Source organism: Falco naumanni, chromosome 11 (genome assembly GCF_017639655.2).
Source record: "Falco naumanni isolate bFalNau1 chromosome 11, bFalNau1.pat, whole genome shotgun sequence".
In the NCBI taxonomy this organism is placed as follows: Eukaryota; Metazoa; Chordata; class Aves; order Falconiformes; family Falconidae; genus Falco; species Falco naumanni.
The window spans coordinates 5,171,974-5,186,668 of record NC_054064.1 but is presented as its reverse complement, the minus strand read 5'-3'; the positions used below and the strand labels follow the sequence as shown (position 1 = coordinate 5,186,668).

General features: G+C 44.0%; 2 protein-coding genes and 7 non-coding genes across 15 annotated transcripts in view; 8 read left to right on the top strand and 1 right to left on the bottom strand.

The window, feature by feature from the left end:
* Nucleotides 1-83: 83 nt before the first annotated feature.
* NPL (N-acetylneuraminate pyruvate lyase) overlaps nt 84-14,695 on the top strand; it is a 35,453-nt gene continuing 20,841 nt past the window's right edge. For 3 of the 7 annotated variants that reach the window (XM_040610726.1, XM_040610722.1, XM_040610733.1), the window contains exons 1-11: nt 84-182; nt 1,347-1,393; nt 1,869-1,908; nt 2,150-2,195; nt 2,611-2,642; nt 2,926-3,005; nt 3,580-3,604; nt 4,018-4,070; nt 5,001-5,050; nt 6,028-6,058; nt 6,256-6,298. The gene's annotated coding sequence lies outside the window, so the exon portion shown is untranslated. Of the gene's footprint in view, nt 183-1,103; nt 1,256-1,346; nt 1,394-1,868; nt 1,909-2,149; nt 2,196-2,610; nt 2,643-2,925; nt 3,006-3,579; nt 3,605-4,017; nt 4,071-4,397; nt 4,448-5,000; nt 5,051-6,027; nt 6,059-6,255; nt 6,299-6,471; nt 6,595-14,695 lie in introns of those variants that run through there. The other 4 variants (XR_005830157.1, XM_040610723.1, XM_040610724.1 and 1 more) reach the window with 4 other exon arrangements.
* On the top strand, nt 954-1,031 carry LOC121095955. The gene has a single exon (XR_005830278.1). It is a non-coding gene; the product is annotated as a small nucleolar RNA SNORD74 (small nucleolar RNA).
* LOC121095961 lies at nt 1,725-1,791 on the top strand. Its single transcript, XR_005830284.1, has one exon. It is a non-coding gene; the product is annotated as a small nucleolar RNA SNORD75 (small nucleolar RNA).
* LOC121095947 lies at nt 2,001-2,082 on the top strand. Its single transcript, XR_005830270.1, has one exon. It is a non-coding gene; the product is annotated as a small nucleolar RNA SNORD24 (small nucleolar RNA).
* On the top strand, nt 2,446-2,528 carry LOC121095957. The gene has a single exon (XR_005830280.1). It is a non-coding gene; the product is annotated as a small nucleolar RNA snR60/Z15/Z230/Z193/J17 (small nucleolar RNA).
* LOC121095958 lies at nt 2,700-2,785 on the top strand. The gene has a single exon (XR_005830281.1). It is a non-coding gene; the product is annotated as a small nucleolar RNA snR60/Z15/Z230/Z193/J17 (small nucleolar RNA).
* Nucleotides 4,854-4,932, top strand: LOC121095948. Its single transcript, XR_005830271.1, has one exon. It is a non-coding gene; the product is annotated as a small nucleolar RNA SNORD79 (small nucleolar RNA).
* On the top strand, nt 6,109-6,184 carry LOC121095954. Its single transcript, XR_005830277.1, has one exon. It is a non-coding gene; the product is annotated as a small nucleolar RNA SNORD47 (small nucleolar RNA).
* Nucleotides 6,551-11,841, bottom strand: HEBP2 (heme binding protein 2). Its single transcript, XM_040610734.1, has 5 exons — nt 11,623-11,841; nt 9,104-9,188; nt 8,598-8,733; nt 8,177-8,342; nt 6,551-7,733 (listed from the first exon to the last, which is right to left on the bottom strand). Exons 2-5 carry the CDS (start codon nt 9,176-9,178, stop codon nt 7,559-7,561), a joined length of 552 nt encoding a protein of 183 aa, XP_040466668.1. The 5' UTR covers nt 9,179-9,188; nt 11,623-11,841; the 3' UTR covers nt 6,551-7,558.

Here is a 14,695-nt window from a genome sequence, read left to right as displayed (position 1 = left end):
GCGCCCCCTCGCCCCGCCCCGCCCCGCTGCGCCCCGCCCCCGCCGCGCGAGGGGGCCGTGCCCCGCCCTCGCGTCGCTCTCACGTGACCGCCGCCAGCGGTATATAAGGGGCGCGCAGGCCCACCGACGGCCTTTTAGTTCCGTGGAGGTGAGGGGTGTGGTGATTCCTTGCCGCCCGGCCGGTGAGTGGGGGGTAGCAGGATTCGTGCCTGCTGTGGGCCCACGCCGCTCCGGGGGTTGATGCGCGGGCGCTGCCGATGAGGCTTGATCAGCGATGGGCGCTGGCGGGGAAGGATGGGGGCGGATTGAGTCGCCGGGGCCCGGCCTGCGGCCTAGGCCGCTGGGGCGATGTGAGGGGACTCGCCTCGTGGCGGCCCGGGCGGGGCTGGGCTGGCAGCGGCGGGGGCTTGTGCGGGAGGGGGGAGCCCCCCCGAGCTGCGGACAGGGGCCGCCGGTGCAGGCCCGACGGGGAGGGCAGGGCAGCGCAGCGCCCCACGTGTGAGCGCTGCGGCCTGGGCTCCGGGCTGGCGGCCCGGGGTGCCTGCTGAGGCGGGGTTTCCCTTGCCGAGACTCGCCTGGGAGCCCTTTTCCCATGGGAAATACTCCTGGAAGGTGGCGAGCTGGCATGTGCCTGCCGCAGAGATTAGCGCTAGGGCTTCCCCACCCCCCCGCTTCTGCACTAGACTTCAAGAAGTGTTGTGCCAAATGTATTGTTGTAGGATTAAGGGTTACCCTCTCCTCTGTTAAGCTAATGCTTGGAAGCAGCTGCCAGGCCGGGGAGGGCCATTTCATTATGGGGGAAGTGGAGGTTGTCCCCTGCAGGACAGCTTATTAGTAAATGAGGAGACGGCCTTCCCTGTCTCGTGTTCTCTGGGCAATAGTTAACTTTCTAAGTGTTACAACTAAAGGCCTCGTGTTAACAAAGTAGTGTGTTAGCTCACTTGGAGTTCCACGTGCCTGCACATGATGAAAACTATGTTGGTAGGGACATCTGAGAGGGTGATGAATACCAACATATCTGAGGTGGGCATGGAGTGGTGTGTGGTGATGTACCTGGGATGGCTGAAACGCTGCACAGTCCTTCCTGAGCAGCCAGAGTAAGTTTGGGACTGTCTGACTAACTCTGTGGTTATGTGCTGGAATTGAAACTAGAAAATTAGGAAGTTGGGGTGGTTCTGTCCTGCTTAAAAATAGGGGCTAGCGGTTATTTTTGTGGCCTTGTCTTTTCAAAGGCCTGAAGTGTAGATGGCATCAGGTGAGATCTATAAGGTTGAATTTTACGTAGTTTTCAAAGAGTATGTGAACATCTTCATTCTTAAAACTTACAGATGCTTTCTTGTTTGCAGTTTAAGATGCATCAGCTACACTTTTCGCATTTACAGCTGCAAAACAGGTAGGTGTTGCTTCTGAAATACAGAGTTTAAATGAAGAAATAATGTGTGGTGCACTTAACAGCAACTGGCCTGGAGTAGTGTGGTGTCTCTTCAGGCAGTCCTCACTCTTCTACTGGGAAGTCACCTGTTTATCTGTATCGGAAAGTAGATGTGGGGCTCCTGTTTCTGAACCACCCTGTATTCAGACTACAATAGTACCTACCCTAGGTGCCTTTTTTCCTTCACTACTGCTGTTTGATCATCCACAGCAATAGTTTGTTTGGAGAAAAGTGCCTGATGCATGTTTGAAAAAACCCGTAGCTGTCAGGATTGATGTTGACTAAATCAGAGAGCCTATGATGGTTTCAGTACAAGAGTAGTGGACAGAAGTGATTTCTGAAAACCCTGTGCTGAGGCTTTTTTCTGTGCTTAGTGTTGCTGCCAGGGTACTACCCCTAGTTCTACAAGCATCTGAAACTGTTGCCTCTCTTCCAGATCTGCCACAGAGTATGGGGACCTGATGCTACTTCACAAGGTAAAAAGTACTTATTGAAAATTCAACATAGTGTCTTCTAATACCATCATCAGCAGGCAGACTTTATTCTTGGAGCCAAGTTTTCCCTCTGGTGCCACAATGATGACATTTATTTGCTACTCTTGACCTAGAGGATGACGAGCACTTTTACCACCATAACTTTCCGCTGAGGCACAACAACTGAGAATTCCCCCGGTGTTTTGACTTCTGAATATAGTGTTCATAAGCTTCTTTCTTACAGGATCTGAATCATGCACTTGGAAGACTTGCAGAAGAAACATCACCTGGTGAGAAATGTATAGTTTGTATATGGGATTTCTTCCGTGGAGCTGCTGAAACACTGCAGTGGAAAGGATGGGCTGTGTAAAGTGGGAGGGCAGTACTTTGGGATTAATTTTCTCTTTTGGAATTAATTTGCAGAAAGAATTGATAACTTGCTAGTATTCAAAAGCTTAAATATTTCTTTGTTTTATTTGGAGAACTTCAATTATTCAAAGCTGTCACAAGAGGTGATTGCTTTGTACTGTTGTTCCAAAGCAGATACAGTGATGACTGCATAGTTCAGCAGAATATCCTGTGACGAGTAGAGTTTTGTCTTTCGCTCCTGTCTGATGTATCTAGCTTTTGTGATCTCTTGCTAGGAGTTGTAGGCTTGGCCACAAAAGCTGAGGCAATTTGTTTTTTCTCTTCATTTTGTTGCAGGTGTTGGGAGATGAAGTGATAAGCTGTGCAAGGTAACTATTGTACTGCCTGCATCTGTAAAAACTAATTTGTATCTCTGATGTGTGAGAAGGCTGTGTGTGATGACTGCATAGTTCAGCAGATGACCCGTGGTGATCATACTGCAACTGTCTTTCGCTCCTATCTGATGCAGCCTCCTGTACCTTTAGGCAGTTAGACAACTTATATGGAAAGCTGAGGGTGAAACTACTTTTGCTTCGTAAATGTGTTTTGAAAACATCTTGGTTGATCTGGTGTTAGTGCTTCAAGTTGTAGAAGTGTTTTGTTTCTTTGCAGGCTGCTCTAGACTGAGGATGCCTGTGCCTCTAGTTTGAGAAGCTGTTTAACCTGTTACTGATCTTGGTGCCTAATTGAAGGTAATTGAAAAACACTTAAGATTTATGCTATGTTTGAGCTTCAGAGTTTGCTTTTGGACATAAGAGGGTCTGAAAATCTATTTTGTTTCTGGAAAATCTGAAGCCAAGATACTAGTATTTGTAAGCGTGCCTTCAGATCCCTTGTGTTTAACAATAAATGTGTTTTGTAGTCTTAAAGATGTGTAAAATCGGCCTGTTGAGGCTAAAATGGTGAATGTGGCAGTACAATGAACTTGGTACCTGAAATGTTCTTCCTGTTTTAGTCCAATTTAGATGTTTATGCCTAGTGCATATTGCTGAACTTTGCAACTGAGACGCTTGCTCCTTTCTGTAACATCAGCAGTCTTTGGAGTGAAGGAATTTGTGTCTCAAGGGTGTTGAATGCTGGGGGATGGCTTTACACCCTCCTTGGGGAGGGGATGGGAGCGTTGCAGTATACTGTAGATGATGTTGAATCAGGTCTCTGATCCTGATGAGGACACTTAACTAAGTGCTGATACAGTATTTCAGTGGAATTGTTCTTAAATGAAAACTTTCTGCTGGACCCTGTCTAACAGCAAATTTTCCTTTGCAGGCTTCCAGTGTGTTTCTCATTGGGTGTAAGTACTTTTAACTTTGCAAGTATTGGCATAAAAAAATATGCCTAGAAGTGAAGTATTTAACTGCATGTGAGCTGTGGGGGTGGTGGTGCAAGGGGCCACTGTTGGCTGCTGCGTGCAACTTGTCCAAAATGGGAGGATGTTTAAGGGGAGAACTGCTAGGCAAGGCCCAGCAGTGTGAGCTGCAGTTGCTCTGGTGGCACTATTTGTATATTTGCCCCCTTCCCTGTAGCAGTCTTAGTCTAAAGCAGATAGCTGTCCAGTGCCTGTGAGCTGCCTGTGTGATGAGATGTGACTACCTTGACTTCAATCATGGAGGTCTCCTATTAGCTCTATCTGACTTCAGGCACCTGACTAGATTTCATCCTCGTCTGCTTGTTTGTGCGCTGTCCTGATGCCTTGCTTTGTTCCAGGGCTGGCATGCTGGAGCTGGGAAATGGTGCAGTTACTAGTGCTACCAGTGAAAGTAAGTTGCTGGCAAATGTGTGTGACTGGTTGGAACTGTGTGATAGGGGATGGGGAGGTTGCTAGATGCTGGCCTCTAATCACAGTGCAGGTGCAGTCTTAAGCAGGAGGTTCCTGCAGGATTCTTGCCTCTCCCAATAGATCACAGGTTACCAGCAGCCTGCAGGGCTCGTTCACCCAAGGTGCCAGGGACTGAATCTCATACTTCATGACCAAGATAGTGATGATTGTAACAGTAATGGACAGAGGAGTTCTTGGAAGTCTTAATGGGGCTTTAGAAGTAACATCAGTATCAGACTGATGCTTCATTTTCTTTCATGTATCCTAGGTTTGAGAATGGAAGAACTGCTGAGTACTTAGACAAATGCTTCCTACTTGGTAAGTTTCTTGCTTCTCAGTTGCCATAATTTTTTTACTATTTGAAAATGTTAACTCCTTTCTGTAACGGAAAAGAAAGCGTGGACCAGTTGAAATATGTAACTGCTATGGCTATGGACTACCTGACTTTCTAGTTAAGTGTGGTAGCCTGACAGTGCAGAGCTTGTGCTAACCAAAGACCATACAGTTACTTGCTGTTTTAACTTTTTGCTGGTTAAGCAGTGGGGTTTTGCAGGGAGTAGCACTGATCTTCAGCAGTTGGAAGTAATGTGGTAAGTGACCTCAACAGCTAGGTTAGAGATTTGATGTGAATGAACATGTGGGTTGGGGGTAAGGTCTGAAATACTGAGGCTGGGTCCTCTTAAGAAACAAAAGTAACAAAATATTAACCTTCTCTAAGCGTGTGTACTGTTCATGATGAATAATTCTAAGCAATGGGAATCTCTCTGAGAGAGGCTGAGGAGGAATTCTGTGCTGAAACAGTACCCATGTGCAAACTGACTCTTGAAGCTCTGCCAAGGAGAGTGTGTTAATAAAATTTCACTTGTTACAGGGTGAAGCTGCTGGGGAGTTTGTGTGAGAAACAAGTAATTTAAGTCTAAGGTAAGTGTGGAGTACTTGGATTTTGGTAATTACTGGAATACGTGTCTTTGTGCTAAATGCCTAGACAGTGGTGCCTAAAATTAGTCCAATAATAAATCTGATCTTTCCTTTGTTGTATTCTTTCTCCTACTCTGCTACTGTGGGAATAAAAGTGATGTGCTTGAAGGAAGAATGCACGTCTATGCAGTTTTGGATTTGACTTGGAAAAGGGCTGGTTTTGTGCAGATACCCTGACAATTCCTGAACTGTGGTCAATGGTGAATTTGAGTTGTTTGTATGAACAGAAGGTGTGGCCTCAATGACTAAAAACTGTGTTTATTGCTGGATTTCTTCACACAATGGAAATAGTAAAGGAGGTGGATCAGTGGAGACCACTTAGCCAATACATTGTTGATTATGTAGTAGTGCAAAACGCATCAGCAAACATAACTCTGACAACTCACATCCGATGTATCCAATTAGTCTGAACTGACCCTGTAATGCTGCACTTAAACTAAAAAGAAGACACAACCCTATATGCTGTGGTTGTCGCTACCCAGGATTTTTTGCTGATCTTGGTTACATTGGCCATATACAAATTTAAGATTAAGTTGTAATGATTACTGCGCAAACTTGTTTCCTCCAACAAGCCTGGCTTTCCTGTCTATAGGTTTTCAAGATGATTTCTATGGGACTTCTGTTTTAGGTATCAAAACTCAGTTGATACAGCTATGTTGGGGAGAGACAGTATCAAAAAACTAGTAACATTGTAATTTTCCCCAGTTATTCCAGTATTAGTAATTTAGTATTTCCAATCTAGTTAGGATTTGTAAACTTTGTATTTGGTGTTGGGTGTTGCAAGCTGAAGTTCTTGTCAGCTGCCAGCTGAAACGTAGCCTCTTTGTAGATAAAATGGGTTTGGTGAATAGAATTTCATAGATGAGTAATTTAACTTGGATATAGTGATGTCCGTTATTCTGAAACAACTTCTTTTTCAGGAAAGGACTGTGCTGTCTGCAACCTCATTGGGTAAGATCACACAGCAGATTAATTGTTTAAAAATTTCAGGGAATATTTGTACCCACTGATGAAACTTGATTCTGCCAGATGAATTACTATGATATTACAATTTCCGTTCCACTTTTGTCTGAGGTTACAAAGCTGCTTTGAAGCTTTTTTTTAGCAGTTGTGCTGCTGCATATGTTAATTGTGTTTTCTTGCTTTAGGTAGGGAGGCAACTTCAAAACCACTGTATAAAAAACTGAGAAGGTGAGTGTAACTGGAGTAATAATGAAATTTATTTGCTGGAACAAATGATGATAAAAACCTTAGCTTGAACTCTCTCTCTGAACAGAGATGAAAATCTAAGGTCTGAGGTGTTCTCAGCAAGCTTCTTGTGCTGGTTTGGTGCCTTACAATGGTTCTTATGTCTGTCTTAATAGGTGGAAGATTGCAGAATAATAGGTTACACTTGCATGAACAGCATTTAAGCCAAGGGGTTTTATTACCACACTGATAGTGTTTGCCTGATACTGATTGGAACCAATAAAAATCTGTAAACTCTACCTGTTGTTGTGAACTGCTTTGTGACTTGAACTGCTTGCTGTAAAACAGCTCTGGGCTGCTTTACAAGAGCTTCAAATGGTTGATTTAGAGCAGGGACTAAACTACTTTATATGGTAGTTCTGCAGGTGTCTTAACTCTAGGTGGCAGATATTGCTAGTGTGTAGACTGCAGTTGACCTGACCAATACCAAGAATTTGACAAAGCTAAATAATTGTAGTAATTAGTGGTTTATAGGTGAGAGCTAAACACTACTTTTGTATTTGCTCCTAAAACTACAGGCCACCAGTAAGTTTGGTGTTACATGTACAGATGCAGGTGTGCACAGAGTAAGCATACACCTTGGAGGCTCAGCCCTTTTCTGCTGGACTCCTGGTCTAACCTGATCACTAGCATTAGTCTGGAGGAAAAGAGCATTCAGCCTCCATGAGGGCAAAAAAAAAATACTTCAGTGAAGAGGTGGTTGATTTTGATAGTACTACTTTAAAAAGTTAACTGCTTATGAGGCACTAAGGCCTGCTAAGGTATTCCTGCTTAGGTTTCTTGGAAAAAATAACTTTCCCCATCTTTCTGTTGTCTTGGGAGTTGTATCAGTATGCGAAAAATCAGCTCTATGAAGAACTGATTCTCCATAACACTTGAGCTATTGCTGTAGCACTTCTAATGAGAAGTTAAAGCTTAGACATTCAGACTGTTCTGCAGGAATATTTTTCAGATTAGTGTTCCCTAGAACCTTAAGAGCAATATCTCCTGCTCCAGCTGGTACAATATATGTCAAGTTAAGTCTTGTAGAAAGAGCTTAAATCTTCTTGGCCAGAACAGTATTTCATCCTCAAGAAATGAGTTAGACATGATTCTGTGTCCATGTGCAAATTAAATCTCTTCTGCACAAAAGCAAAAGCCATTATTAAGGTCTGTTTTCATCCAGAGCTGATTAGTAGCCTCTTAGTATTCCCCCCAGCATTATTATTTTTTAAAATACCACACTTCATTGTGCCTGTTAAAGAGCTTGAAGGGACTGTCATAGCCTGCAGTGTAGAAGAAGTCTTCATGGAATGGTTGGCCTCTGTTTCTTAAGATTCTGGCCAAGACTTCAGCTTCCTCAGCGTATTTCTCTGGGGAAGCAAATCCGCCGAAGGACCTGGTAGGAGTGAAAAGGGAGGAGTTAAGAGTTTGAGCCTCCTGCTGCTTCTTTTCACAGAAGGGAGCTCCAGACTTAAAAAAAAAAAAAGTAGTGTTTAAACACTTGTGGTACAGCAGAACTAGCTGTTCAGGAGTATATGGCTGTATTTGTTACTTTAAAAAGTAGCATTTAAAACCAGAACAACCCACACCTAAGTTGCTTGGAATTATGAGAGCATTAGCTGGCATGGACTGTTGCCTGTGGCTTTGATAGAGGGGGGCAAGTATAGCTTTGGGCACTTTTAATGTGATGAGAGAACTGCCGTGTTCTGTGGAAGTTCAGGGCTCGACAGCAGGATATATCCATGGTTAAAAATAAGCTGTATGAAAATTTAGTTCAGACTCCTAGTAGATCAACTCCTTTCAGTAGCTGCCTTTGTCAGCTGTGCTGGTGCTGCTTACCGAACAAAGATGGCTGCTGCCTTCCTCTCTTCAATGAACACATCTGAGTCGGTGGGCTGTGGTGGGGAGTCCTGGTGTTCAAATGGCACAAAGAAAGAGATCTTGAAGTCTGCGCAGCCAGATTTTATCAGGCATGTCACTGGTACAGTCATGTCGATCTTCATTTCTAGAGGGGGGGTGGGGGAAAGAAATTGTCTAAGCTGCAAGCAAAGACAGTGCCTGAATGCTGCTGTGAATGGCAGTGCAGGCTTATCCTAAAAGCAGGTGGTCAAGCAGCCTCATGGCTGTAATGGCTTAGTGGAGTCGCAAGGGTGTTAGACCCAGAAGGGGAACTGCTGCATCCTGTAGCTCATCTACAGCTTTATACTATTCGGCTTCATCTCCTGTGTGTGCTTCTTGCAGTTTAAAATCGGCACGCTACCTTTTTCATTCTTCCCTTGGATGTAGTGGAAGAGTTTCCAGAAGCCCTGGCGCATCGCCTCCTTCTGGGTTTCTCCCCTAATGACAGTGCTGACCCACTTTGCTGTCTCATACTGACGCAGTTCGTAATCCTTTGCCTGAAAGGTAGCAAAAGTAACCATGAGATGAATATTAAGCATAACAAATTAATAGCTGCTTTTCCCAAACTGGCATGAAAATACTGTTGCAATGAGATAACACTGGGTGTTCTTTGCTGCAGGCACTAGGCACACCCCCAATGTCCAAAGTGTTTGATGCCTCCCTTGCAAAACCATGCTGTTCTGCTTTAGGCTGAGCTCTGCAGAGCTTAGAAACACGAGTTCCTCTGCCCCTTTACAATGAGGTGTGAATGGTGTGTATAGCAACTTCCCAGCTCCTCCACGCTCATCAGACAGAATCCCAAATCCACCTTGGCTCTGCAGCACCCTGACTGCAGAGAGCTCTGCTCCCCTGGCCTTCAGCCTTTACCGTCATCTCTGCTGAGCTCCACCGAGGGGACTGCAGATCCAGGGACAGAAACGTTTGCTTGAAGGATTTGATCATCTTGCCAGAGCTGAAAGGCAGACACAGTTCATTGGCCTCCCAACCAATACAGTATGAATGGGGCAGAAGAAACCCCTAGGGCTTTTCTGCCTGATGTTTCAGTTGTCCCTGAAATTGTGAAAGGCTTATCCCTAATGGTTCAACAAAAAGGGCTGAAATCCTTTTAGCCCTGAAGGAACCAGGGAGAACCAGGACCAAGAAACAAACTACTTCCAGGCTGGTGTGGGGGTTGTTCCTCCTTCAAGATATGCTACCTTAGCGAGAGCATTTCCTGGGTGCAAAACAGAAAGTTGGAATCCTACAAGCGGCACGTCTGTGTAGATGCACAAGTAAAAAGGACTTGCAGAGTTCAGCCAGTTTGCTCCTGGATGAGAAGGCATTGGTGGTGATGGTATTGACACTGCCTGTAACTTTATTGGGCCTCTCATAATAGCTGATGCCTATCTTAAAGGCCTTTAGCCCCAGAGTCCTGTGAATAGAGGAGATTTTCTGTGTTTATGAATGTGTAGCTACTCGCCCAGGGAGCCTTCATGGAAGGAAGAAGCTGAAAGCGTGAAAACACTCAACTTCCTCTTACTATCCCAAAACAAAGCGAGACAAAATAATCATAATCACTATTGAAATAAGTGCATCTGGTTAAAGTCTTGAGATTTTAGGAGCTTTCATTTTGGATTTTTGTCATTGCTGGGCAGATTGTAGCCCATAATCTATATCCTGAGAAAGTCTCTGCTTTCTATTAAGTTACGATGTCCTTTGCACTTCACATTGCAGCAACATAACGTAGTTAATTCAGCAGTTATCTTGATTCCTAGATCATAGAATGTTGTCTTTTAAGAGTATAACTTAATTGCATGTTTCCTGGGTAACAACGGACTTTGAGATTATTTTTCATTTCTCTATTTCCTCAATTGTTTATAGCTACCCATACAACAAGAAGCTACTCTCCTGTCACTCAAGGCTCTACTTTCTCCATGGGCTTTTAGTATTAGCACAGCGTATGCTGCCTGCAGTAGTAGTGGTACAGCATGTCTGAGTGGCAAGGGGAAATCCTGCCACCTAGCACTGCCGGCAGCGGCAGTGTCTGTTCTTGAGGTCCAGAACAATGTTCTGGGTTGCGGTGGTATCTTAAATAGGAGTGATGGACCATTCGTAATCTGTGGTAGGCATTTTTAAAGCCTTTAAGGTATGCCATCTTAAACATGGTTTGTGAATATAAGACCATGGCTGCTTTTGTAAAATCAAGAACTGCCTTGTGCTACTTGACTACTTTCTTCACTGTTTCTGTTTTCTTCTGACATGCCGGCCACTGTTGAATGCTATTAATCCCGCCCTATACTCCGGTTTAGAGGTGGCTACAAGGAGTTTTCTCTTGGGGATCTATGAGGTTGGGAAGCTTTAAAAAAATACACCAAAAAATCCAAAACAAAAAAATCCACAAAACACCAAAAACCTGGTGGCACTGATTTCGCTTACAATCCTTAAAGTAAGCAGTGAACTGGGCACTCGCGTGTTGAGCTTTTTCTAGCAGCTCCTTCAGTTGTCACTGTAGAGCAAGGGAAGATCAGAGGACCATGTAGCAGGAGACTGATGCCAGCAGTTAAAAGCAGGTGCTGTCCCCTGCCCTGTCCCAGCCTGAAGATACATCTTCAGCAGTCTTTACCAGAATGACTCACTACCGGGGACTCTGGTGCACGGTCCCCAGCTGGACAGTTTTACTCTAAAAACCTCTGTGTCAATAGTATTTATAAGTCAACAAAGCATAACAGTAAGGCAGGAATGCAATCATTTTATTAGAAGCAAATGTGAGGAATGTTACTGAAAATTCCTGTATTTTTTTTAGGCAAAGATGCTGCTCCTTTGCTGTCACTTCACTTTCCATTTCGCCTTGCTACAACTTGACATTGCTGCCTTTTATGTGCTGTCTGGGTATGTTAGGAAGCAGGGAAGTAAGCATTTCTCTGTCTCAACGCATGCTGTTGTAGTAGCTGCAGTGTGAGCTGGCTTGTCTCTGTACTTGCCAGTTCCAACCCCTCCCCAACACACCTGCTCTTAACTGCTGGTGAGATCGCTCACAGCTCTGTCTTTTACAGCTTTGTGGCCAGTACTGTGGGTGACCACATGCAAGAAGTATTTTTGAATTACATGAAACAAAAGGGTTTTTTTTGGGGGGAAGACAAACTGAGAAGAATCCTCCAAATATTTACAGTTGAATGAATTTTCAGATCTACAGGAAAGCTTAAGCTTTGAGATTTCCATCTGCTTATATAAATATTACTGGAGGGTGTTGAGGCTTTTTCTGCAGCTGTTAATACACAGGCCAAAGGGACAGAAAGCATAGTAGGCATTTTTACAGGTTACTGATGCCACAAGTAACTGTAACCAGAACATACCATTTCAGAAGCCACTAATTATATCAAGAAAGTGGAGGAAGTAGATATACTTACATTTTAAGCCGTCCTTATCCTTCCAGCTATTGCAGTCTATCTGAGGCTGCACATACTCACAAGATGCTGCATGGCAGTGTTTATTTTAGTTTCATCAGACTCCGCCCATGCCTCAGCCTTACTGGTGGGAGATGCTGTTACAAAAACCAGAACGTTGTAGCCTTGTCCTCCTCTGGGTCTCATTGGAGAGCTCCCACACAGATGCCGAAAGCCCCACCCACACTGCCCACGAGGCAACGTTGGAGCCAGCGTGTGATCTGGCTCCATAAACAGTTTTGCACCCTTGTGTAACTTCCCCTGGTTTCCATGGCTTTGTTCCTACTTATGTCAGGGTCAGCAGTGGGCTTTGTGCTCTTGGGAGAAAGAATTTCACATAAATAATGTCTGTCCATGTCCCCCCTGACTCAGATTACATGAGAGTGATGGTACAGAATGGCAGCTTGTCCTTTTTACCCCGGGGTAAAGTGGTAGGTAGAAATCTGGCTGCAAACTAAGCTGAGACCATCCTCACGAGATTTCTGCTGGCATGTTATGAAAGGCAGGCAGTGTTTTATAATGGCTGTCTGTTTTGAGCGGTATTTGAGACTAATCAGCCCCCTTAGCCCTTGGATATCTGCACAAAGGGGTTATACAAAGCTATTGTGAAATTATTTCCTGCTTGTAATACATAGAGTGAAGCTGAACTCTTCATTTAACCAGCCGCAATTCCAGACATACTTAGGTACCAGCACAATAGGGGCAGATTAAACTTCACAGTTTGAGTCCTGAGAACACCTCCTGTGCTTGCCATGGTTTGTGCAAATTCCTTGCAGGCAAATTCAGCTAAGCTCTCTGGGACATTTGAAATCAATAGGCGGGATTGACTTTTAATAGGAAACATGCTTTGCTTGCACAGAACTTCGTCAGGATGCTGTGTGATACACTCCTGTTCTGAAAGGAGAAATTAAAAACCCCAAAACCATGCCAAATAGCAATTGCAAACTTACCTCTAAAGCCACAAAGCTCTCTAAAGCCACAAAGCTCTAAAGCCACAGAAGTGGGATGGTGTAAAGAGTGTTTTAGTGAGGGAGCCTATTAGGACATGCTAAGGCCTGAAATGCAGAACCATTTCTGTGCCTGCTTTGTACTTCTGTATTCCAGAGTAAACTTTCAGTTTTACTTGTGTTGTGCTTGGGTCAAACAGGAAGACCAGCAGGGCATTTTGGAGGAAGAGAAGCTGCTGCTTGGTGGTCTTTGCTCAAGAGCTATGGGCGTGCACAGGCACGTGCTCGCGTAAGGTTAGCCGTTACATTTCACTTACACTCCAACATTCCTGTCAAGCGTGTACTAGTAATTATTTTCTACAGAGTAGAGAAGGCCATGTAAAAAACCATGATACCCAGCCGCAACAGTTTGGCAAATCTCCACAAATTTGCCCCAATCATGAGCACAGAGAAGGATTGCCTTGAAACGGGGGGCAATTAATCTGTGGATAAACACAAGCCCACTGTGGATTCTCATTTTGTTTCTGAAGCAGAGATGCCCAGAACAATTCCCCAGTCAGTTTGTATGTGCCCAGCTGATGTCCTGACAAAGAACTAACTGTTCTGGTGGAGTAGCCCGAGGCTGGAGAACAATCATCAGTGTTTTCCAGAGAGGTTGTTTTCCAACACCCTTGTTTTTCACATATACATTGAGAGAACATGTCAACAGTTGGAAGAGTCAGTAGGGCAGGCATGAAGACATGTATTCTGTACATAACCATACATACCCAAACTGGGGAAGGGATTATGATGGAAGCTGACACACAGTTGCACTGGTACCTCCAAATAGGGGAAAGTCTGGGTGCACTATACTCTGTACCCCTTGCCCTTTTACACAGGAAAGTAACGTGAAAGAACTGTTTTAGCACCTTGAGGTCCCAGTATTTTGCAGAACATATGGCAGGGAAGTTCAACAGCATACATATATTGCTAGTTTGATGGCTATCTACTGCAGGGGGAAAAGCAAAACCAGACAGTAATAGAGGTTCATACTGCTTATATAAATACCATTTGCTATAGCTCTAGTGCAAAGTGTTGCTGCCCACAGAGGAGCCCTAAATGCACTAATTAAACAGGCAGTAATTCTCAACAGTAGCCTATGACGCTTCTGTTTTAATGTCATACATAATGTCTAAGACTTGACTGGTATTTTTTAGAATAGCTGGCAAAGCTATTTTCTTTAGTTTTGCCTTAAACACAAGGAATAGAGATGATGGCACAAGCACATTAAAGCATGTGGTCTGTAGCTTAACTTTACTATTTTCAGCATGCGCCTCTGCACAGAACACCATAACGAACTTGTACTTAAGCAATGGCTTTTCAGGCTTGCAGCTTCAGTTGGATAAGGACAAACCTGTGATATGATCACTTGCAATTTCCATTTTTCCTCTTGATAGACCCTATCTATAAGAAACACAGACCTTAGAAATGCTTGATGTCTGCTCTGTGGCGACGTTACAATGGCTGCTGTCAAATTCATGCAAATGTGTTGCAAGTTGCCTTTAGCCCTAGAAGCAAGCACAGATCGCTTGCACAAAAAAGATAAATCTTTTCCATTGACCTAATTGTGTCAGGATTGGAGAAGCCTGGGAAAAAAGATGTTTTGTTACAGCATGGGTAGTGATAACTGTGAGTCATATTCTTGTAACTGACAAGTCTGTAGCGTAATATGAAAAAATTGTGTGTGAGGGACAGAGAGGGGTGCAGGTGTCTCCAGGCTGGCCACTCACATGTTCTAGCAAGTGATCTCAACCCAGATGCCCCAGGCAGTTTTGCACTTCTGCCTAAGCCTGTGAGAACATCAGTTGGCCTCGTGTTTGATAATGATTTTGATTTAAAAGAACTGAGATTCTTTATATCTAAATGGCATTTGCTTTTCTGAATGCACACTCAGATGATGCAGAAGCCCTTCATATCAAAGAAGTTGAGCATGTGATGTTACTGTAGTTACTGTAAATAACAGTCCAGGGCAACAAATTTGTCTTTATATGTTATTAGATGAACTGTGATTTTCTGCAAATTCATTTCTCAAAAGAAGGCTCTTATCTTTA